Source organism: Perca flavescens, chromosome 21 (genome assembly GCF_004354835.1).
Source record: "Perca flavescens isolate YP-PL-M2 chromosome 21, PFLA_1.0, whole genome shotgun sequence".
NCBI classification, from domain to species: Eukaryota; Metazoa; Chordata; class Actinopteri; order Perciformes; family Percidae; genus Perca; species Perca flavescens.
In genome coordinates, this window is record NC_041351.1 from 15,693,977 (window position 1) to 15,718,323 (window position 24,347).

At 41.9% G+C, this 24,347-nt stretch overlaps 3 protein-coding genes across 3 annotated transcripts; 2 read left to right on the forward strand and 1 right to left on the reverse strand.

Moving 5' to 3' along the window:
• Positions 1–2,295: 2,295 nt before the first annotated feature.
• On the forward strand, positions 2,296–5,846 carry tbx6 (T-box transcription factor 6). Its single transcript, XM_028568357.1, has 8 exons — positions 2,296–2,365; positions 2,667–2,880; positions 3,037–3,304; positions 3,413–3,556; positions 3,799–3,869; positions 3,961–4,019; positions 4,159–4,438; positions 4,598–5,846. Exons 1-8 carry the CDS (start codon positions 2,296–2,298, stop codon positions 5,844–5,846), a joined length of 2,355 nt encoding a protein of 784 aa, XP_028424158.1.
• Positions 5,847–7,859: 2,013 nt separating this feature from the next.
• On the forward strand, positions 7,860–13,741 carry prodh2 (proline dehydrogenase 2). The gene is made up of 10 exons (XM_028568358.1): positions 7,860–8,090; positions 9,020–9,210; positions 9,475–9,601; positions 10,013–10,084; positions 10,221–10,301; positions 10,510–10,653; positions 10,760–10,926; positions 11,196–11,306; positions 12,958–13,046; positions 13,256–13,741. The coding sequence occupies exons 1-10, from the start codon at positions 7,860–7,862 to the stop codon at positions 13,429–13,431; spliced, it is 1,389 nt and encodes a 462-aa protein (XP_028424159.1). The 3' UTR covers positions 13,432–13,741.
• Positions 13,742–14,755: 1,014 nt separating this feature from the next.
• Positions 14,756–24,193, reverse strand: eif3c (eukaryotic translation initiation factor 3, subunit C). Its single transcript, XM_028568319.1, has 23 exons — positions 24,021–24,193; positions 23,118–23,235; positions 22,963–23,028; positions 22,681–22,870; positions 22,465–22,590; positions 22,078–22,129; positions 21,545–21,671; positions 21,310–21,435; positions 20,855–21,008; positions 20,524–20,627; positions 20,005–20,146; positions 19,625–19,750; positions 19,213–19,306; positions 18,864–19,051; positions 18,332–18,556; positions 18,053–18,244; positions 17,446–17,617; positions 17,175–17,334; positions 16,896–16,961; positions 16,584–16,671; positions 16,276–16,441; positions 16,014–16,055; positions 14,756–15,185 (listed from the first exon to the last, which is right to left on the reverse strand). Exons 2-23 carry the CDS (start codon positions 23,213–23,215, stop codon positions 15,103–15,105), a joined length of 2,787 nt encoding a protein of 928 aa, XP_028424120.1. The 5' UTR covers positions 23,216–23,235; positions 24,021–24,193; the 3' UTR covers positions 14,756–15,102.
• Positions 24,194–24,347: the final 154 nt, after the last annotated feature.

Here is a 24,347-nt window from a genome sequence, read left to right on the forward strand (position 1 = left end):
CATCTGGAATTTTGGGCAAATGCCAGAAGGGCCGCCACCCTATGGACCCCTATGGGCCACTACTGATTTGTCTTTGGTTGATTTTCCATCCATCCATCTTCGTCCGCTTATCCGGTGTCGGGTCGCGGGGGGAGCAGCTCCAGCAGGGGACCCCAAACTTCCCTTTCCCGAGCAATTTTAACCAGCTCCGACTGGGGATAGGCGTTCCCAGGCCAGGTTGATATTGTCCTGGGTCTTCCCGAGGCCTCCTCCCAGCTGGACGTGCCTGGAAATATCCAAGGCGCCCAGGGGCATTGTACCAGATGCCCGAACCACCAAAGTGTGTGGAAAGATTCCGAGCTCCTCACGGAAGACAGAGTACTAATTTCCAACCCATTTCGGCCGCTTGTACCCTAGGTTATTGACACAAAATCCAAGAGGGCAAAGTGTGGATTGTGTTGCAAAATGACAAAAATAGGGCTGGTGTGTTGCAAATGCCAGGGCCGTTTTTTGATCCCAGTCCGTCACTGTCCACAACTCATACTAACTTATTGGCTGTCTGGTACCACCAACAGAGGTTTGTCTGTGTGGTCCACATTGTGTGTTTTGTTGCATTTTAACTAGAAATCCTGTCTGCTCACCAAACTTCCCTCACATGACACCAGTATTTGTGTTGAATTGATTCAGTCAACAGTTCTACTGTGAAGTATTCCAGGTAATTCTTTCCCAGAATAACTTGTAATACCAAGCTCATACCTGCATTTAAACTTCTCATATAAACTTCTAGACCCTCATGTTTGTGTTGTGGCCAAACTGCAGCTGTCGGCCAAACTGGATTCCTTTTACACCTTCATTCAAGGCCCGACTCCCTGCGGAGAGGAAGAAACATGTCATCAAGTCATCACACAGCCACAGGTGTCCTGCCAGTAAACTACTAGATTTATATGTATGTGTAAGAGGCATGTGAAATTTGAGTAGCATTTCTCTGAATTATTACAGAAAATCTTGAAAGTAAGATTACAAATGGCAGTTGTCTGTTTTGCATCCTACACACACACACACACACTCACACACTCACACACTCAGGTAAATGCTGAACTTTTCCTGATAAAGTGGTGGAAGAAGTATTCAGATTCTTTACTTAAGCTAAAGTATCATCATCACAATGTACAAATACAAAGTCCAGTAAAAGTACACAAGTTTTAGCAACAAAATAAACAAAGTATCAAAAGTACTATATAACATGTTATTTCATTTTTATATAATTTTTTTGGGCATTTCCACCTTTTCAATGGGCAGGACAGCTAGGTGAAAAAGGGGAGAGAGAGGGGGAATCAATCAATCAAAATGTATTTATAAAGCAACCAACGTTGCACAAGGTGCTGTACAGAACAAAGTAGAAGTCATGAAAAACATTTAACATTTAAAACATGAAACCTTATCACAGTAAAAATTTGTTGCACAAAAATGTCAGCCTCAGTTGGGAAAGTCCAAGAAAAAAAGGTGGGTTTTAAGAAGAGATTTAAAATTAGAAGAAGCTTGTCTAATAGGCAAGACATGCAGGAAATCGTCACAGGTCGGACTCTAACCCTGGACCTCTGCGTGTGCCTGCTCTACCAACTGAGCCAACCCAGCCACAACATGTTATTTAATTGTTGATGCATTAATGTGTAAGCAACATTTTACTGTTGTTGTTGCTGGTTGAGCAATTATGAACTACTTTATATAGTTTAACTTAAAGCAACACTTCCTAATTTCTTAAACTAAAATTTCTCCTAAAACACTTTTTGACTCTGAAATGTAGTGATAAAGAGTTATAAAATACTCAAGAAAAGTACAAATAACTCAAAACAGTAGCTGAGTGCAGGTCTAGTGACACTCACATTCATTTCCCTACCAGACACTATAAAATTATAAAGTAAACCCTGTGTTGCAAATCACCTCTCTATATGACCGGTGTTGTTTATGTTTGTGGAGTAGGGACAGAAGGGTGGATGAGGGCGTAGTGTGGAGAAACAGGGAGGCAGATGAAGAAAGGGGGCCATTTGGCCTTAAGTGTGAAGCTCCACACACCTATTTAACAGAGCAGCTCACCGCTTTGGGCATTTGTAGCAAAGGACTGCAGAGGGATAGGAACGGAAATAGAGACAACAAGTAACAGAACATCTTAAGAAGAGCTCTCCAGTACAACCGAAGATTGATATCACAGAGAATTTGTACAAGGAAACCAAGAAGAAACAACAAGAGTTGAATAGTGAAATGTCACTTTGCAGCAGGTGAAGAGGACGAGTAAAAGGACAAACACAGACAAGGAAGATGCTGAGCATGGAGATGTACCCCAGTTTGACTCTGGGACCACAAAGGATCGGAGACTGCTTTTACAGAGGTGAGAGGGACTGTGTGTGCATGAATGAAAAAATGTAATTTAATGTGTTTTAACGGTATGCTCTTTCAAAAGAAGTTGGATTCAGATGTTCACTTAGATGTTCATTTAGTGTGTTGGCAATATAAATATATATATATATATATATATATATATATATACATACATATTTAAAGTGATTGAGCACTGATTGGGTCATTGATTTGATTTGATGAACTTTTAAGACCAACATTTGCACCTGTATTTTGCTTTATTTCAACCATTCATGTAAAGGTTTTTATCCTGGATTTGTGCGTTCCCACAGACCGGCAGGCTCCAGCCCACATGCCGTTGTTCCCTCCTGCCTGTGACGTTGTGGCCAAAGCCCTGCCCCCGAGGCTGCTCGCCCCTCCACCTGTTCCCAACGACCCTACCACCAAAGCCCCAAAAGATGAGGTGAAGATGGAGCTGGAGAATGCATCCTTATGGAAACAGTTCAGCTCGGTGGGCACAGAGATGATCATCACAAAGAAGGGCAGGTGAGAGAACATAGTGCACTGACCTTAGACTCCACTGTCTTTATCTTAACTTTTAATCCTCCTATAATTACCATTCTCCAATCCTATACTGTAACTTACAACCAGCTGTTTCTCACATCTTTTCTGCTATTTGTCCACCGTCCCTCCTTCTCTTAGACGGATGTTCCCCGGGCTGAGGTTAAAGCTCTCAGGCCTGAACCCATCTCTCCGTTACATCCTCCTCCTGGACATCATCCCAGCGGACAACTCTCGCTATCGCTTCCAAGGTGGTGGCTGGCAGGCTGTTGGCGGGGCAGAGGCGAGGCTACCGGACCGGGTTTTCATCCACCCAGACTCACCAGCCACAGGAGCTCACTGGCAGAGCCGCACCATCTCGTTTCACTACGCCAAGCTCACCAACAACACGCTGGACTCACAGGGACATGTAAATACAGCAGCGTGACTGACCCAGCACAAATGCAGTACCAAACCTCCACTGGTAGATTTTGTCTTCACGGTGCTGCTGAGTCAACCTCTTTTCTTTTATTTCCAGATAATCCTGCACTCGCTGCATCGCTACCAGCCCAGAGTTCATGTCATTGAAGCCAGAGACGTGCTGAGGTGGGGCGGAGGGCAACACTCCTTTGTTTTCCCTGAGACCCAGTTTCTCACAGTCACTGCCTACCAGAACAACAAGGTACCATCATTCTACATTTATATAATAAGAAAGGGGCTACTGATTCTGCACAAAATGACTTGCAATGAGTGCAGTTCGTGATTAGGAAAAAATGTCTCACACGTCACAGTGCCCTGAACACATTGCTCTGAGCAATAACAGCTTGCATGTAAGAGAGTCAATGCAAAATTTGGAAAATGAGAGCCAAGTACAAAACTAGAGGGAAGGTGGACCAAGCATCATTTCTTTTTTGTTGTTTTCAGATCACAGAGCTGAAAATCAGCGCCAACCCCTTCGCTAAAGGCTTCCGAGAAGACGGCATGAACAGCAAAAAGTAATTCACAACAAAAGCTCACATTTAAACCCTTCACACTGTTGCACATATATTGTGGATGATCTGACCTATTCCCCCTCCCCACCTGCAGACAAAGAGATGCAAGACAGAAGCGCAAAATATCTGTCCTGACAGAAACCTTGGATATTGGTAAGTGGAATAAGCAGACGGATGCCACTTTAAATCATTAGTTTGGGCATTTGTTTTATATAACTCTTACATCCTACATTGCCTTGGATCCTTGAATTACCTTATCCTAAAACACCACTTTTCTATCTGTCTTTCTCAGTGAACTGTGATCCATGTGACTCTACTGAGCTCCTGCCGCAGCCCATAACCACCAGCACAGACCTGCAGGCCCTCGCTCTGGCCTCTCTGCCCCCACTGCCTGACCCCTCCTGTGGGTTCAGACCAGAGGGAGCCTCCTATCAGGACACTCTGGTCCCGGAGCAGCCACTAGATCTCGGCCAAGCATTCATGGCATCGCACATGTCCGATATCGGCATCTCCATGGCCAATGGGATGCAGGGCACACCAGGAAGTGAGGTGGCGAATCGTATGATTGAAAGGTAGGTGTGCAGACAGAGACAGAGAGAGAGAGAGAGAGAGAGAGAGAGAGAGAGAGAGAGAGAGAGAGAGAGAGAGAGGAATTTACTCATGTGCATGTTTAATTAACAAATCTTTTATTACTAACATATATATCTGTTTTTTCTGTTTCTCCTCAACAGATCAGACACTATGGGTGAACCAGCTTACACCTCCACCTTCCCTGCGGTTCAGAACAACTCCTCCTCTTTCCCATCAGCTCCTCTACCTCAGACCTCCTCCTCCTTCTCCTCCCTCTCTGTCCCCGACTCTTCAGATACATCCAATGCTCAGTCTATGGACTATCCCTCCATCCTCTCCTCCTCCCCCACGCTCTCCTCCTCCTCCACCACCACCACCACCACCCCCTCACTGCAGCAGACCTCCTTCACCTTCCCCACGCCGCCTCCTTCTAACTCCTCCTCGCCACAGCCACTCCTGTCCTCCTCCTCCCCCTCTGCCAACCACTATCACACCATCCCAGAGACAATCATCCCCCATACACCTACAGCCGCCTCTTTCCCTGCCCCATCTTCCACATGTCAGTCAGGTCTGCAGGACCAAATATCAGTTCATTCTCTGCTCACTCATCCTGGTCAGCCTCTGCTGGGTGAATCCATGACCTGTGGAAATAATGCACCCAGCGATCAAAGCTCGGAAGCATTTATCTATCCAAATATCCTTTCTGCAAATCCTGATCCCGCTCCAGTTACCGCTCAGCCTCTCCCCAACAACAACCACCCACCAGCTCCCAGTCTGCCGTGCTCCCTACACGCTCATGTTGCCCCCACATCTTTTGCCTTCTCCTCCGTCCCTCAACACATGCAAAATCGGTCGTTCTCAAATATGTCTTCCAGCTATGCCCACCATGCTCTTCACCTCCCAAATCTGAGCCACCAAGGCCAAGCTTCCACCTTCCCTCCCTCCTCCTTCACTCATCCATCATCCTCCTTTCCTCACCCTCACCCTCCTTTCCAGCCCTCCTCTTGCTTGGCTGTCTCCTCTTCTTTCCAGCAGTCTGTTTCCTCAGTTCCCTCAATGCCACCAACAGCGCATCCTCAAAACCTGCCCAATCCCGCCACTTCCTCATACCCTCCGGTCGAAATAGGTGCCATCCCGCAGTTCAATCCTGCCGCCCCCTATCGTCCAGAGATGGTACTGCACCACCCGTCTCTTCTCCCTCAGCTGGATCCATCACTTTCCTCCAATCTTCCCTCCTCCACCCCTCCCCCAGCCCTCTACCCTGCCTTTCCGTCCTACCCTCTCCGGCTTTGCCAGGACCCTCACTCATCCCTCTCCATCCCATTCAGGCATCTGTACAGACAACACCAGCATGGACACGCCCACCCCCAGGGGTCCTACCTGGATATGAGCACAAGAGCTGTGTTTTAAAATATAGTAGAACATTATTGTTGGCAAAATGTTTTGGCTTGATAGCGCTTTTAGGGGTTTTAGCAATGTGTAGCATTAGTTCAAGTAGCCAAATGTTCTGTGTGTGTGTGTGTGTGTGTGTGTGTGTGTGTGTGTGTGTGTGTGTGTGTGTGTGTGTGTGTGTGTGTGTGTGTCTTTCCAAGATTTCAGCTAATCAGCAGATTCATGAAATTGATCAAAATTTGTAAATAGCTGTTGAAGAATTTCTTTTTAAATATTCATTCCAGTGTGAAAAATAAAAAAAAGAATCCCAATAGCCAGGATTTTGTGATTCAATTCTTTCCCACTGAAACACTGAACATGCTAAAAGTGACTAGAATAAAAATGAGGTTCTTCATTTTTGCTAACATCTAGATTTTTGTATTTGCTGTCAAACAAATCACAGCAAAGGTCTTCTGCCAAGAGTTAGATGAGAAGATTGATTCTACTCTAATGTTTTTATGCGAAATATGGAGCTAGCTCCAGGGGACGGTTAGCCTAGTTTAGCATAAACCTGGCCATTGCATGTTTTTATATTTTCTTGTTTTGGTCAGGGGGGTTATGTGTAGGTCTACTTCTTGGCCGGTGTTGCACCAAATTGTGGGACTCATTAGATTCTGGGACCTGTAAAAGTTTTTTCATACTTTATTACATACTTTATTTTAATAAGTAACAGCTACCAAACATGGTGCTACATACTGAAATGTAACGCGTCAGATTCTGTGATGTAGCGTCCTCGTAGAGGATTAACTGCATTAAAAAGACTATGAACAGACATGAAAGTGGTATCGATCTTCTCAGCAAGAAAGTGAATAACAGTATTTCCCAAAATGTCGAACTTTTCCTTTAAACTGCAGGGTAACATCTAGACTAAAATTTGTCAAAATCTTTAGTCATTACCCTTCTCAAGCTTTCCTTCCTTCTCTTTTACTTGCAAGAATTGTATTTGTTTCCTTCTTTTTACCAAAACTGCTTCAGATGGACAGCAATTATATAATTTTTTACTTAGAATTATGACAGGAAATTAAGGCATTTAAGAGATTGCTATGATTGCCTTGGACCTCCTTTCATTTCTGAATGATTACTTAAATATCCCAAGAATGCCTAACCCTTTAGTGAACAACTATTAGTATTTCAGGTCTGGTTGGTCAGCAGTGCCAGCATAGCAAATGTCTGAGTGAGCTGTGTGTGATATTAGAGGGTTTTCTGTCAGGTCAGAGATATGTGACAAGGATGGTGGCAGGTGGTTAATCATTTCCACTCCTGGCTGCTTTGCTTGGTCTTTTGGAAGAAAAAAAATATGTTTAAACGGAACCCCCCTCAGAATATAACTGACTTGTCTGATAAAGAGTTTCTAAATTTAATGTTGGGATTTTGAATGTGCATTAACAAAAGCTTGCACTGTTAAAAAGGCAACATTACTGTAGGTAAAATTATAAATGCAACAAGTTGAATTCTGCTACTTGACCCACTTTGATTGCACTACTATCTGAATGCCTAGAATTGCCTTTTAAAGCCACATTTATTCCAAAGCTTCTAGCAAAAAAAAGCCAGATCCAACATGACGAATGTTTTAATACGCGACAAAGCAAGCTTTTAATGTCCATTTAGTTTAAAGTCAAACTGAGGGAACACTTGTGGGTTGATGCTAAGGGTCAACTTGATGTTTACTTAAATTTAGTCACTTATTAACCAGTGAGTAAGCCAAAAGATGATGAATTTTACTGGTCTACACTGAGACCCTCAAATCGCACCTGCTTAGCTTTCCATCATTTAGAACTTCCATAAGTAACTTTTGGGAAGGAGGGTAAGATGTTTCTACTGACTTTTGCGATTGTATTGTCAATTTCAGACACATTTGGTACTTTTGGAGTTGCCTAACGGACACCTCAAAATTACAACAAAGGAAGATTCATACAAACACTTCACATCATTGAGACTGCATCTACAAGCAGTGTCAGTGACATACAAACACACATACACACTTTTCCAGGGATGATGATGTGCTCTCGCTTGTGTCCCTCACTCCCTCGCCTCTTGCTGCTGAGGCTGATGGGTACTGGGACCTCCAAGACGGTGGCAGTCAAGCAGCCCGACCTTCTTTCAGCGTCTCTGGCCTTCGAGGATCCCAGTGCCTTCAGGGTGAAGAGTTTGGGTGAGCTGCTCCGTGCTCTGGGCATCTTTCGCCTCTGCTCCTTCCCTGTGCTTGTCAACAACAGCGGGAAGGTAAGACTTGAGTTTGCCACTTGTCATTATTATTTGGAGTAAAATGAGATGAATAAGATTGACGAGTGCTAGGATAAAAAGAGTGAGTGAGGCATGGAGAGAGAGATCTTAATCTTTTCTTGATCAATCTTTGACACTCTGATGTTGCACACTATGAATGTACAAAATAAGTGCTTCTGTGAAGTGGTGGAGGAAGTATTCATATCCGTCACTGAAGTAAAAGTAATAAATAATAAAAGTAATACTACGCTGTAAAAATACCTACAAGTAAAGGTCCTGCATTGCAAATGTTACTTAAGTAAAAGCATGATTGTATAAGCAGGAAAATGTAAAGTATTTAAAGTAAAAGTATCAATGCAGAAAAACAGCCCCTGTGACTGTTACACTATTATATCATTACATTATTATTACTCTGGCAACAATAAAAGCAGGATTTTACTTTTGTAGTTGGTTGAGGTGGAGCTAATTGTGTTAAACTATTTTGTATAGGACAGCAGCTAATAATTATTTTCATTATGGAATAATATGCTGATTATTTTCTCGATTAATCGATTGTTTAGTTTGTAAAAAATCTGAAAATAGTGAGAAATGCCATCACAAGTTCTGAGCCCAAAGCTTCACAATGCTTGTTCCAACCAACCAACGGCACAGAATTCAAAATTATTGTAAATAAATTAAAATAGTTCAAAAGAAACAGCAGATAATCGTCACATCTGTGAAGCTGGAAACATGAAATATTTTGCATTTAAAATGACTTAAATAAGAAGGAGAAAGTGGCATGAAAAGACTCAAGTAAAGTACAAGTACCTCAAAATTGTAAATCTACTTAGTTACATACCGCCACTGCGTCTGTGTCACCTAATGAATCCCTTTCCTCCTCTCCATCATTCTTCTTCACCTTATCTGTCCACTTCACCTTCTTCTTTCAGCTGATGTCGGTAGCACGCACACTCCTGGGCAGAAGGGGGTTTTCCTTGCTGCTGCGGCCCACCGTCTATGCCCAGTTTGTGGCTGGAGAGAATGAGAGTGAGATTTCTCAGTCCATGGAGAAGCTGAGCATGCTGGGACTGAGGCCAATGCTGGCCGTACCAATCGAGGAGGATCTGGGAGAGAGCACGGGGTACAACAAATTGTTAACCACCACATAAAAATGTGGGGAAAAACGAACCACACATCAAAATTTCACAAATTTAACTGGACATTATAACTGGAAACGGATGATTGTGCTCAAAGAGAACTAGAGGATAGAAAAAACAGTGGAGGTGCACTGTTTTTTCTTCAGTATGCTCCTCTTTTGGGCAGTCACATTGATTTAGTTCACATTAATGTGATTGAACATGGCCAAAGTGAATTACTGTACATTATTGCTTTTTGTCACCACCAGAGAGAAGAGATATGACGACAACATGGAGGCCATGTTGGAATGTGTGCAAATATCCCACAGCAAGGCCTGGAGCAAAGACCCAATGATGCAGCTAAAGATCACAGCCCTGATCAGCCCGGAGCTGTGTGTAAGGCAACAATTTCCACCGTTCATAATGTTTTGAAGAAATTACTTGCTGGGACTTTTTCAAAACGCTAACATTTTTTACTGTAAATTAGATGTTTTTATGCAAGAAATGTCAAGAAAGGCATTTTAATTAACTCTCAAATGCTTAATCTTTCAATAGAGGGGGGCATTTATATTCAATATTACATTTGTTTGGTACAACAATTACTTTTCTGAGCATTTGAGTTACAAGGCTAACCATTGGGGAAATTCCCAGGTTTTTGAGGTCAAACAGTAGCTGATTTGTTCAAATACGTGGGAAAAAAAGATAAGAATACACTTTTTAGTGTTTTATCTATCCACGGCTGTTCCAGTTTGTTCTCGAATTTTGTGTTTTTCTTCTTACTGACGGGTCCGTACTGCTTGTATAAAGGTGAAACTTACGACCCTCATGGCAGAGCAACCATATGACCTGAATCTTCTTGTCAGAGCTATGGATGGAGAGGTACATCAAAATAACAGTTTGTCAGATGTGTTCCCTTTCCTCAGTTTATACATACGTTTACAGTGTTGATTAGGATGATTCTGTTTAATTAAATGTTTAATGACCTCTGTCCTTTGCCTGAAACTGCCTCTTTCAGTCAATCAACTTCCCTGGTTTAGATGACAGAGAAGTTGCCCATTTCCTCTGTAGCCTGCAGAGACTCAACAAAATAGCAGAGGTATGTGAATAGGGCATTTATTGCATGGGAGAACTGCATCAAAGTGATATTGTTTTGTGAATTGAATTTGAACACTCAATTTATTGTGATTACTTATTTTTGCCCTCCAAGGCTTCACTGTGTCTGATTTTAATGTGTTAATCTTAATAAGGGAAGTTACACATTTATTTTAAAGATCGACTGTGCTCTTTTATTTATATTTTTTAAGGCAAGTGTAAACAAAGTCAGAGTCCTGGTTGATGCAGAGTACACCTACATGAACCCCGCCCTCTCTCTTGTCACCATGGCAATGATGAAGAAGTTTAACAAAGATGGCACGTGGATTTGGAACACATATCAGTGTTACCTAAAGGCAAATATCTTAAATTCTCTTTTCATTGTTTTAAAACAAGAAATTGTACTTTCCTTTCAATTTGCATATTTTCTTAAAAAGGAGACATCCCATTTTTCTCTTTCAGGAGTCCAGGTCTCTCCTGTTAGAAGCTCTGCACCTGTCCAACAATGAGGGTTTCTGTCTGGGGGTCAAGCTGGTACGAGGAGCCTACATGGACAAAGAGAGGAAGCTGGCAGAGAAAGAGGGTCGTCAGGACCCCGTCCACCAGTGCTGGGAGGACACCAATGACAGGTGGATAAGAGGCAGTAGCCATTAATCACAACCAGGCATCCCAAATGCATCCCAGATAACGCCAACACTACATAAAACTGAGTCCAACACTTGTCTGGGTTTGGTAAATGTTACTAATGCACCTGAATTTATGCTAAAAAGCTTTTTATCTGGATTAAAATCAACAGTGCATTAGCTGTGTCTGTTGCATATCGTAAACTTGGGCTGATTATTTCTGGCAGTGAACTTGTCTCCTTACACACTTCATCGGTGTATTTGTGTTTGTGCAGTTATAACAGCTCGCTGGATGTGATGCTGGAAGCCATTTCCCAGAAACCCGAGCGCTACAGGATCATAGTCGCCACTCACAACGAGGAGTCAGTGAGACGAGCTGCCAAACGGTTAGACCCTGTGACAGAGCTAAGCTGGCTTGGAGAGCTTTCTTTTCTCTCTTGAACGACTTTCTACTCAACAAATTGGTGTTGAATGGTGAACAAATGCCAAGGAAAAGTAAACAGAACAGTAGACAGAAAATACAGAGAAGCTCCCGGGAGCTATTGTGACTACGCTAACGGTTAGCTCGCCAGCTACAGCAGTTCACCACTAGCCCTGCGACAGTGAGTATCACCAAGCTTCTAGTCTGGCATTGCCAGACTTTCCTCCACAACGCTGTGAAAGAGGGTCTGGTGAGTCCACACAGCAATCCGGGATGCGATATTACGAATCCCACTATGGCCATGCCAAGACCCGCCCTTCAATAGCATTCACACACTACTATTGGCCAGGCGTCCATGCTTACATGTACAGGTCCTATCCCCTGACCAATCCCCTAACCCTAACCACCCACGGTCAAATGCCTAACCCCAACCAATCGAACTGCTTCGTAGGGCGGGTCTTGACGTAGCCATAGTCGGATTTGTAATTTTGCATTGGGGATGGGAGAAAAACGTGTTCTCGTTTATTGCCATTTCTTTAAACCAATCACAATCGTCTTGGGCGGTAGATAGTCTAGCTAGCTGTCTGGATTTACCCTGCAGAGATCTGAGGAGCAGTTAACCATAGTCCTCATAAATCAACCAGTTTCAAAATTACAACAAAAAGAAAGTGGAAGGTAACGGGACATCTGAATAGGGTGACTAACCTCCACCAAAGATCCTTTATACTAAAGATAGAGCATTTCAAGCATCGCCAATGGTTTGAAACGGTACACACTTCCTGTCTCCTAAAAAGGCGTGGCCTCGTTTGAAAGTGTAGTGAACGTCATGTGGATGAATGAAAAGTTATTTTTGAATAATTTATTAATATGTTCTTTTGCTAACGTTAGATATGTACACAGCTAAAAGACATACTTAGCATCACAGAGATTAGTTTTGTTAGGGCGTTTACCAACGTTAGCTGACGGTAGCTTCTCTGTGTTGCCAGATCTCGGCAGAGTTTGGTCCTGAGACAGAAACAGGTCTCAAACAAAGCTTATTTTCTCCTGATGTTTCCTTCTGAAAAATGCCATTTTAGTGTCAGAATGTTCTGGAGATATGTTGCTTGTGAGAAATGGGTCCAATATCTACTTTGGTGACTATGGAGCGAAAGGATCGCTCATAATCTGTGTTCACTTCTCCCATTGGAATCAATACACTCGGACCTGCCGCTAGTCTCCTAAAGAGGCGTGGCAGTGGCGGTGCACAAATGACACAGATACAGGAAACTACCTTAAGTTGGGGCATCTCGGTTCTAAAGCATCTCTCCTCCACATAACACACCTGAATCTTGAACCGAACTGTTGCATTGTGTTATATATTGTGTTGCATTGTGGGTAATGTAGGCGTCAGGCTTTGGCAAGTAAGAATAATGTAAAAAATACTCGCTTGATTCTATTTTAAACTGTACATTGTGAGTGCTACAATGTTATTATAGGAGTGCAATGCTAAATCAATGGAGTACACTTTTTAGCATTTCATGACCTCTCAAATGTATCCTGCGACCTCTAGTGGGGGTCTCGGGCACCAGGTTGAGTACTGCAGTTTATGATATAGCTATTGTGTATATCATCTTCAGGATGGAAGAGTTGGGGATAGACAATGATGGAGGCTCAGTATGTTTCGGCCAGCTGCTGGGCATGTGTGATCACGTCTCCCTCACACTGGGTGAGCTGTGCCTCAACTGGCATTCTTTACATTTACATTTTCTGCAAGAAGTCCAGAGTCTTTTTACATCTATAGCTTGATGCGAGACATGGCTGAACTTGCAAACCTTTAGTGGCAGGACAGCAGCTCTGGGTGGCCAACCTCTCTTCATGTAAACTACGATGTACATGATTTAGATACTAAAACTCTTACTCTCCTCTTCCTTCCAGCTAAGGAGGGTTATGCTGTATACAAGTCAGTGCCATACGGCTCAGTGGACGACACGCTCCCATACCTTGTGCGTAGGGCTCAGGAGAACCGCACCGTGTTGCAGGGAATCCGTAAAGAGAGGGACCTACTGAGGCAAGAGCTCTACAGGAGACTGAGTCTGAGGAGAGGCAGCTAATAGGCCACCCACACAGAGGGGAAATAGAGAAGAGGCATTGGTGCTGAACCACTGGACACATTCATATTAAGGTTTCCAATCAGGCAACAATGGAGCAATAAGAAAGCAACATGGAAACACTGTTGGCCATTTGAATAAAACGATGTAAAAATCCATGCTCACTCACCTATTTCTTGAGTTGTTATGAAAGCCATAACCTACTGTGTGCCAATGAAGAATTAGTGAATTTAAATTAAGCATGACAACTTGCAATAGTTGTAATCAAAATGACTGTGTATGGTTCAACTTAACAATTAATGATTTAATGAAAAATGAGAACAATAAGAGCAACAATGTTAAGTTTGATGGACAATTTGTTCAAATACTAATTTTGCTGCTGTACTTTAAAACTGTCAAGGTTTCATAATACTAAACTACATATAACCTATGTATGTAATACTTATTTTCATTTTGACTGTTGGTAAAGTAACAGACCTCTTAACTTCTGGTAAAAGCACTAAAAATATGGGGAAACTGTTAATTGACTGATCACCTACATTTTACAAAACTATGTCTAAAATGTAACATGTTAGAAATTGCTCTTAAAATCGTAGAAACTGACATTAAAACCTTATATTTACCATTTAGGTTTTCTGCTGTCAAACTCCTCTGTAGCACAAAGTCAATTATCCATGTAATAAAGAACATGTCGGCAAACAACAAAAGCTGTTTTTTCAGTGTTGAAGCAACAAATAATTAGGAACAAGAGAATATGACAGTGAAGATAACTCCGTAATCAAATACATTACAAGTAAAGTAAAAGCCATTTCAAACAAGAGATAATCCAAAGCATTCTGGGTTCCGAGTATGATAAACAGCCTGTAACATTACATGGCTCACGCAAACACATTTCGGGTGAAAGCCTTTAACTGGGTGTTGGCAGCCTTGATAGAATCAGTTATTACCATGTGTAGTTTTTATAATGTCTGGCTATGGAATATTCCTCATTGCAAACTCTTATAGTATATTTATGTTAAGGAATTGGATAAGTTTCCAACATTAATTCGTTGAGCAAAAGCAGTTTTTTTCTCTTGAATCGCCTAAAAATATTTTCCTTTAAAATCAGCTTCATTGTTTTGAGAAATATCCTGACATCAAGAATCAGGATGTGATCCCAGGGAGCAGCTCCTGAGTTTCAAACATGTAGAAAACCAGACATATTAAGGTTATGGAAGTATGCAACTTGATTTTCAGCGTTTACATTATCTGACTTTGTTTCATGCTTTGATTTAGCCTGAATTGAATTTATATTAAAACAAATAAAACAAGAAGAGGACATAAAACATGCAGTTTCATTGTTGTTTATTTGAGAAGTGGGTTAACAATACTTGAAATGTCTGTCACCCGACTGTACTGCCACAAGCCAGCAACACTGCAATGCCGGTTATACAAATTTTCAATTAGCAATACTAACCTTCAAAACTCTCATGTTTATCCAAAGAAGTTGGCCGTACTGAAATACTACACTATGCAGTAGATTTGGGAAGGGCTTGTACTTCAATAACTTCCAGCTGTTTTTAGTCAAATGAAGGAGAACAGCACACAGCCAAATGTCAAGCACACAAACTCAGGTTGTTGTTATGGAATGAAGACCAGTTCAGGTGGCAAGACTGAAAACCACATGCAACCATCTCAGTAGTTGCTTTGGTGGTTTTGGTTTCTGTAGCCACCTCGATTGTAGCCTCCCTTATTCTGCTGGTATCCACCTTTCTGATCTGTGAACATGCAAAGAGTAAAACATGATTATCTACGAGCATCCACATGACAGGATTTAATCAAAGAGAAAGAAGAAAATAGTTCCAACGTCCCTGTTGCTGACCCTTCAAAAGTGCAACCGATGAGATAACAAATGGACCAACCTAAAATATGATTGGAACCTCTCGTCGTGGCACCTTAGCTCTCTAACCAAGTTATATTTTCTTTATTTATGGCGAGTTGAGAGAAAATCCCGCACACTGGCCATTACGCAAGCAAAAATGTATTTAGAAAAATACAACGTTTCGGTCCCAGACCTTCATCAGGTAAATTTTAGGTGATGAAGGTCTGGGACAGAAACGTATTTTTCTAAATAAATTATTGCTTGCGTAATGGCCAGTGTGCGAGATTTTCTCTCAACAATTTTTGATCTATCACCTTTGATCATATCCTACGCACCTGCCCGACCAAAGAGGTGCGCAAAAAAGTTTTCTCACGTTTATTTATGGCGAGAAAATGTTTCATGCATCCAAACTATTTGTGCAGTTTTTTCGTCACCATTTGATTTCAATGGCAATTGCCAGGGCATTCTTTTGAATTAAACTTATACGCCTAGTTCTGTTCGGCCATAACCTGACCATTACCCTTAACCTAACATTTTAATGCATTACATGTTAGTTACTGATTAAATACAAACAAACTCAGTCACCAACATAGTTAAAAGTGGCAATGATAAAGCACACATCCTCTGAAAAAGATCAGAGGCATATAGGCTTGAGAAGGTCATCGCGTGGTCAGAAATGTTATTTTTTGTATCCAAAGTTCAATCTCAGTGTGACTTAACATACCTCTGTTGTAAGATTTGTTCTGTTGGTAGCCACCTTTCTGATCTGTAATGCAAAAAACAACCGATTATCATCGTTTCCAAGAAAGCCTTTTTCCACCTATAATAATACCAAAGAGAGCATGAGAGATGTTCCAGGAATGTAACAAGCTATAGCATTGGAAAAGTACTTTAATGTGACTTAAGGTCACCAAAAATCCGTAAACAACATGCAAAAACATATATGGTATATATTGCATAGAGTGAAGCGTGTTGTCCAAACCCACCTCTGTTGAAGTAGCCTCCATAGACACCTTGCTTGAGGTCGAAGACGCGCTCGTTATTCTCCACCAAGCTGCCAAGTTTCTCAGCCAGCTGCAGGGCCATGTTCTGCAGGGAGGTGGGCTCTGTGCGGTGCATTACCACCGTCTGTGTGGGCTGGTCCAGTGACGCCTGTTGGCAAGAGGACAGAAAACATTTACAACACTTTAATTCAGAAAACAAAAAAATGTGAATATTAAGATGCAACAGAAATTCTACAACATTATATAAATAAAAATTCACTCCAACAGAACAGAGAAGCCATGAAACTTACCATCAGCTCCTCGTTGATGATCATCTTGCTGATGATGCTGTGAACTGTGGGTATCTCCAACTCAAACATCTCAGATAGTGTCCCCATGCTGGAGGACAGATATATATAAAAACAAAAAATAGATTATGTTCCCCCTAAAGATTCTCGTATTGAGATACAACTGAGCTTAGCTTGATCTTTAGTGGTCGGCACTGACACTCGTAGGCAGTGCCATTTCTGGTCTAAGTGGATACAAACTGAGGTTTCACCCGAAAGCTAAAAACATACAAACCATTGCTTTAGTAGTGACTGGCACTAGTATTTTGTGCTTACCTGATGGAGTCATATACACTGCTGTATGTGAACAGATAAGTCCTCAGTGACTCCTCCTGGATCTTCCTATAAAAAAAAGAAAAAAAAAAAAAGGTAAACGCAATCAGGAAATTCATAAAAATTAAACTGCGTTACGTATATAAAGCAAACTAGGTTTAAATTCCCTTAAATCATTCAAACATAACTTGTCACACTATCTTAATCACAACAGCAACTTGACAAGATAAAATGAACATTTGAAAATAAATTAACCGATGAACGAGAATGGTGTATGCTAACCTGACAAGCATCTCGCGTACTCGCTGCGTCTCAGGAAACAGATCCCAGACTTTACTGTTCATCTTCTCATTGATGATAAATGAGTGGCAGGTACGCCAGTCTCCCATCTTCATGGCCTTGCTGGCTGCCACCACGTGCTCCCTCATGCTCTCTGGGGGTCCTGGAGGACAAAGAGAGCTACAGTTATCCTCTCTGGATTTTCTGAGGATTAAACAAACAGACAGGATTAAAAATCCTGATGTACAGAGTTGTTAGGGGACATGTTGCGTACCCAGCAGTGGCTGTCTCTCTCCCACCCTGAGCTGGTGATGGAACTGCTTGCTGATCATCCTGCGGCGGGCGTCAAACTCATGGGCGGCCATGTAGGGTATTTCCAACAGCATGGCTGACACCAGGTACACACACTCCAGCAGCTCCAGGTTGATGTGCATGTGGAATGGCACCTGTGAGGGAGGTCAAAGCATTGTTATGTAGTCAGGTTCTGTACAACCTCACATCAAGTCTATTTTTTAGGTTTTTCCAATGTTTGGAAAACAATACTAGCTAATGTTAACCTCATGGTGGCACTAAAAAACAAACAAACAAACAAACAAACAAACAAACAGTCATTAAGATTCATCATCTGGAGACAATGAATTTCTGTACAAAATGTCATGGAAATCCATCCAGTAGTTGACACCCTGGAGCCATGCCACTAAGATGGCTAAAATGCAGTGATTTCGCCCAAATGGCTCCCATGCACCTGTGTATAGTATGATCAAAGTCTGACAAAAAAAGTTTCTCATTTGTTCAGCAACGCTCGATTACACCCAACAGGTTATCAACAAGAAAAACTTGCATAATCTTGGTCATGCGTTTACTGCCTATGTAGGACTTACCTGTCTTCTCTTTTCAATCTTTTCTTGCTCTGCGTTCCTCTCCTGCATGTTCCTCATGAGCAAACCCTGGCCCAGGAGCTCCTTGGCACGGCCAGAAGACTGGATGTCCAACAGGGCGTTGTGGGCATCTTTGATCATGCCCTGCCTAAATGCACAAATTCCAAGTTGGACCATGGTTCTGTTGTACAGGATCTAGACAAGAGAGATAAAATAGGTACTTAAAACACAAAGCTACACAAGAGAACAACTTTGAACCCTAAATGAATACCGTCTGCCTACCTGTACGGGCGGGTCAGCGTGCTGGATGTTGTCCTGCAGGTGGCTCATCAGCATCAGGTCGCGGGCCTGGTACCAGCGTGAATGCAGAGCGTGGTGGTAGATGTGGCAGAGGATAGCGCAGGTACGGATACGGTCGGTGCGATCCTTGGCGTAGATGAACTTGCAGAGACGGTCCATGATCACAGCGCTGTCCTCCCCCTCGCTCTCCTCCTGGTCCTGCTCGGACTAAACGACGGCAGAGAATCATAATTTAGCACATCACACTCTTAAATACATTCACAGAGGCTGCTGCTCAGCTCATGGCAAGACACTGTATCCATATTAACACACAAATCTATCTTTATACCCTAACCCTGATTGTTCTGTATTTAGATAGATAAATAGTTATAGTTTCCTTGTGATCTAAAAAATAAATCACTTCTTACATTGATAATCTGTTGATGTCAGTCAGAAAAATAAACTTTATTCTCTTTCTTGCTAATATAGTGAGGTGTCTCTCACACAGGCTGTACCACTCCAGTGCTTTTCTCACCTTGGTCTCTCCCTGAAGGCCCAGGCTGCGCCGGTGAGCCTTATAGTCAAACTTGTAGTAGGTGTGCATGATTCTGCGTAGGTAGATGCGGCAAATCTCCTCTGTGCTGCCCTTGGTCTCCATGTAGTCGAGCAGCCGGTCAATGATGCCACAAACGTGTCCCTCATCTTTCAGATTGTCAACATATTCTGCAGAAGAGTGGCGAAGAGAGCCATGAGCACGATGCAGAAATACACTTCAGGGATTCTTGCAACGTCATTTTCCAGTACTACTATGATTTTACTTTCACATCTAAAACTATAATACAATAAAAAAGAATTCTTGAGTCTTTTTTTCTGGTATAGCTCACCTTGTGAGTGGGGATCAGTGTTCTGCATTATCTTGGTAAACTCTTCATCCATCCTCTCTACCAGCGTTAAGATGCACCCACGCACCCTGAATGGCTGACAAACACACGCACACAACTAAGCAATACAATACACAATTATTTTTGATGCAGTGTCATACTCTCTAATAAGACAAGCAAAAAAAGTATGCAAAAGGTTAAGTATTTCCATGTTAGCTAAAGACATACAAATGATGATGCTTCCAATAATTCCATATAAAATAATGCAGACAAACCTCATAATATACAACACAGATCATACATGTACAGACACAAAGACATGGTAGCTGGGACTCAGTTTTGGGATGGTCTGCACATCAGCCAGGACAAACTGCCACCTGAAAATACCAGAAATCTGAAGATGGAGATGGGATACCTGGTCTGAGATGGCCAGACTCTCATTGTCCTCTGCGATGTTCTCCCCAATGAAGATGTTGTTGTGCTCAAAGAGGATGTCCAGCAGCTCATCTATACAGTCCAGGCACTTTTTCCACATATCGGGCTAAAGGGAAACCAAGTCAGAAAGATTCAATTAAAGGTAAACCTATTTGTCTACATAATGTTTGTGCCGTTTCATTGTCTGATCATTTATAACATCAAATAGTACAGGACATCATAATGGCTCAGTTATATCCATATATAAACATACATATTGGGGCTTTATTTTGTTTAAATTCCTATTTCTAACTTTTCCAAGTACAAACTCTTGACTTTAACAGAAATGGTAACAGAACAAAGAAAAACCGTGGCTCCTACCTTCATGAAGGCTGCCAAGTTGGGGTTGTAGTCATACAGGGAGGCAATGATGTTGAACTTAATCTTGACCAGGATACCTTGGCCCAAGTTATTCTCACCAGCAATTGTTGCCAGAGAATGGAGCAGTTCAATCTGGGCAGCCCTGTCAAAGAGAGAAAAAAGGAGTGGAGATTAGATCAGAGTGTATATACTGTATATCTGCACTGAGAAACATTATACTTTAAGTGTGACAAGTACAAAACATTTTAATAATACTTACAAGGAACAATAGAATTGTGAGGGTAAATAAGAGGTTCCATAAAATGTTTCTCTACGCAACTTATTTATTCAGTGTTTCCCACACAGACTATGTTGTCGTCCCCCCAATGCCACAAATTGCTTTCTAATCTGTGGGAAACACTGTTATTGGATATCACTTTACAAGACACATGCACTTCTGATTTAAAGAATATCATTAGGAACAATATGTGCAGTCATATTTTCTATTAAGTGGAGCTTTAGTGAATGATGTTGTGTTACCGGTCAGTGCCCTTTTTGCCCCTTGCTTGCAGAATCTCATTCAGCTTCTTCACCACCACGGGTACATTGATTTCTGTGCCCTTGGCAAACATCTTGGGCTTTTCCTGACAGATTAAATACACCACATAACATAATTAATTACAATATTTATTGACCGACACAGTCACAATTTCTTTCTGGGCTTGGCATAAAAGTGTGCTAAAACATAATATGGCATTGTGGCAAAGACAAATATGGATGAGTGCACCATCTATAGTTCCATCTTGTTTCAGCAGCAGGAATCATGATAGCAGTACAGCTAAAAAGAAGTATATCATGATCTCTTCTTTACCTTGACCATAGGGGCGCCTCCCTTCACCTTCTCCCAGCCTCCCTCAACCTCCTCTCCTCCCTCCTCCTCAGCCTCCTCCTCTAGCCGCTCTTTCTTCTTGGGCTTCTTCTTCTTTGAGACTCTCTTTTCGCCAGACTTCTCACCCTCCTGGGTCCTGAGGACAGACAGTGTGTGGTGGTAAGAATACATAATGGACTTTCTTTGACTTACATCTAGGGTTGCAACTTACTTAAAGCAAGGAAAAAAAGCTTTGAGGAGATGTAACAAACTATATTGAGCGATTCCTTTTTTGTTGGAAAACAAATCCATACTCAGCACTACATAATTTACAAAAGGAGAAAGTATCCATGAAATGTTGCTTTGTGCTGCTGCATCACGTTTTGTTCACATTTTAAAAATGTACAAATACCTTTAGTTGTAAACCTAAAACAAAAGATGCAGAGAGGGAGACTCACTTCTTGAGGAAGACAACAGCCAGGGAGCTCTTCCCCTCCCCTTCATCTGAGCTCTCACTGCCACTGTCTACAGTGTCTGAACCCCAGTCTTCATCATCATCATCATCATCATCATCTCGAAGAGGACTCCTCCTGTCAAGGGAGAAAAACTAACATATTAGCTTACATTAAATTTAGTTTCTTTGCAGCAGTTTTTATTGTTGTTCTCTCTATAGTACATTCTAATATGGCAAGCTGGCCTCTTACCCCGGCAGTCTTTAGGAACTTGCTGGCCTCTGGAGCAGCCTCAGGCTTTTTCTTTAAGAAGGCCTTGGCTGACACTCCATCTTCGCCTGCCTCTCCCTCGCTATCAGAAGATGAGCCTTGTAGAAAAAAAATTAGTATGAATTTTAGAGATGATTGCACTCAATATGACATCTTAACATTCAGATGTTCACCCGTGATCTTGATACAAGCATACTTTTTATGTTTGCAACAGCACAGAATGAAAAAAAAGTTGTGCATGATGATGAGTATGTGGCAAATACTAGTAAAGTTTCTCTGGGGGTAAATGAAGACTTTCTATCAGTGACTTTTGGAGGTAATAAAACTAAATGCTGTCAGATGTACGTGTACTACAGGACTCGGAGAAGCATCAAACCTTTTCTATGTAAACATATTTCACCCAATTACTCTGATGTTGGGATGAACACAGCTGGTTAATTTTCTAGTACATTTTACAGAAATATTGTGATTTAACACAAAAACATGCATAAAGAGCAAGCTTACCAGAACCTCCTGCCTCCTTCTCTTCCTCTTCATCAGCGGACTCCTGTGGGTTCTAACAGAGAGAGAGAAGACATTGAGATTTTATGTTTCTTTGTTTATCCAGGCTGCTACCAGATCCACTTTCAGTGACACACATTCACACACGGAAGCTGCCCAGTACAGCCAGTCTGATCTAGGGGCTACTGAGCAGCTCGACTGGCACCTATGTGGTGTTAATGCAGAATAGGCAAGTGCTCCTCTTTTACTATATCACACACAGATTCATGTTACACATAACAGCTTTCCACCTCTGACTTTAATTTAGAAGTGTAGTTAATATCTCTTAACCAGCAATGTTCATGTATATTCTGAAGCACAGGACCACTGAGAGAAAGATTCCTAATTTACCTCCTTGTATGCAGCTACTTCTGTTTCGTAATCTCTGTTGTACTTGCGGATCTTCTGACGTAGTGTACTAAGGGCTTTTGCGTTGTTTTTGTTCATCTTCTTCTTGCCCTCTTTGTCCTCCCAAAGCTGGAAATAAAATAATGTTCATTATTTCTATTGCACTGGAAATGTGGGGACTGGGAAATGTATCATGTCAGACTACTCTGGGCTACTGACCTGGTTCAGGTAGTCCTCCAGGTCAGCCAGAAGACGGATATAGAAAGCGGGAACACCCTCTTTGTCCACTATAGTCTTGCTTTTGAGGAAGGCTCGACATAACTGCTCAAACTCCTCTAGACATTTGGCCATGTCACGAATCTTCATAGCATTTCGGATAGTCTTGATGAGGTTGGTCAACTCCTCAAACCTAAGATACAAGAATTTATGCATTCAAAACAATACTTAGATATGACAATGTACAGTTTTTAAAAGACATACTGCTTAAAAAGATACTCCAACCTTTTGTCTTTGGCGCTGCGGACAACTCTCTTAGTGTCCTCCTCATCATCACTAATAAGCAACGACCTGTGAAAACAATATGAATGTGTGAGATTACTACAAAAAGTGGAAAGTGAGTCCCGATGATAGGATTTAGTGTAAATTATGTTACTGACTGCTTGAAATTTCCTCCGGGTGCTTTAGGGGTGAGCTCATCAGCAGATGAGGACTCCTCTGACTCGCTGTCAGACCCGGTGGCAAAGAAACGAGACATAGCTGAAGGAAGCGGTCAATCTGCAAAGACAAAATGACATTTGTGAGGAAGACATTACAGCCGATTTGTTAACATCTGTGCTATGTTGTAGAAAAACAGTGTAACTTAGCTTCCTATTATTAAATCAAATCTAAATGAAAACTCAATGCTGTAATAATTACATTAATTCGTTGTGCTCAGGAAGGCAGATAATGTGTCTCAGTTATAAGGATCTTCCAGTTAAGTAGGTGGGCTGCTGGGTAACGTCAATGCTGCCCTGCGACAGCATCACACAAGATCTTCCAGATTACGACTGTGTTAAGATATTGACGTAGCTAAACATTGTTTAAAGGTTACTTTAGCTGACTTTGGGATGAGTTCGTTAACTAGCGTTAATGAGTTTTTCCCAACAAAAGTCGATGTGGCTGCGTGCAGACGCCGGTATAGTTAGCAATCTGCGTCTATAACAATTAACATTACGTGGTATGCAACGACAACCTTCGCTACGCTATCAACGTTAGCTTTGACGGATGGATTTCAAGTTAGCCAATAAAACGGAACACCAAACCTTAGTTACAGCTACAAGTCTCACACAATACGTTTTTTCAAAACCCAGAAAACGTAAACACATGCGTAGCCTATTAATTAGCAAGCTAATACTGATGACAATACAACGAGAACACGGGTTGTTGCTAAACTAACGCTAGCTAAGCTAACGCTAGCAACAACCGAGAGAGCACGGGGCCTTCCCGCATGTGCACCCGGTAAACACACTAAAGCGAAGAATAATCACCCATAGTTTAATCAAATGTTGCGACACACTCACCTACGTCTTTGTGAAAGTTACCCTGTGGTGTGTCTGTCTCTTTTGAGTAGTTATAAAATCCAGTTTTGCTGTACAACGGCCACTAGTAAAGGCGTGCGACAGCCTTGCCGGGCACTTGCGTCAGGAAAGGAACCGGAAGTGGGCTGCGGATGCAATACTGCAGTACCGGTGCGGCGCTGCACCACAGCGCCAAATATCGAAATAAAAGCATCAGTAGTATGTTCCTGCAGTACCGGAGACTGCATTTCCATGACCCTAGTTTTAAGTTTTTGTCCAAGTAGCCTACTTTTATAAATAAATACTACTTTTGTTCAAATAGTAATTAAT

Excerpts from the sequence above, each read along its gene's own strand:
- tbx6 (XM_028568357.1), top strand. The coding sequence starts at position 2,296 with ATGCTGAGCATGGAGATGTACCCCAGTTTGACTCTGGGACCACAAAGG. Across the intron at positions 3,870-3,960 it reads GACGGCATGAACAGCAAAAA|ACAAAGAGATGCAAGACAGA; the intron begins GTAATTCACAAC and ends CCCCACCTGCAG. Across the intron at positions 4,439-4,597 it reads GCGAATCGTATGATTGAAAG|ATCAGACACTATGGGTGAAC; the intron begins GTAGGTGTGCAG and ends TCTCCTCAACAG.
- prodh2 (XM_028568358.1), top strand. The coding sequence starts at position 7,860 with ATGATGATGTGCTCTCGCTTGTGTCCCTCACTCCCTCGCCTCTTGCTG. Across the intron at positions 9,602-10,012 it reads TGATCAGCCCGGAGCTGTGT|GTGAAACTTACGACCCTCAT; the intron begins GTAAGGCAACAA and ends GCTTGTATAAAG. Across the intron at positions 10,654-10,759 it reads CATATCAGTGTTACCTAAAG|GAGTCCAGGTCTCTCCTGTT; the intron begins GCAAATATCTTA and ends TTTCTCTTTCAG.
- eif3c (XM_028568319.1), bottom strand. The coding sequence starts at position 23,215 with ATGTCTCGTTTCTTTGCCACCGGGTCTGACAGCGAGTCAGAGGAGTCC. Across the intron at positions 22,130-22,464 it reads AAGTAGCTGCATACAAGGAG|AACCCACAGGAGTCCGCTGA; the intron begins GTAAATTAGGAA and ends TCTCTCTGTTAG. Across the intron at positions 17,618-18,052 it reads AGATTGAAAAGAGAAGACAG|GTGCCATTCCACATGCACAT; the intron begins GTAAGTCCTACA and ends CCTCCCTCACAG.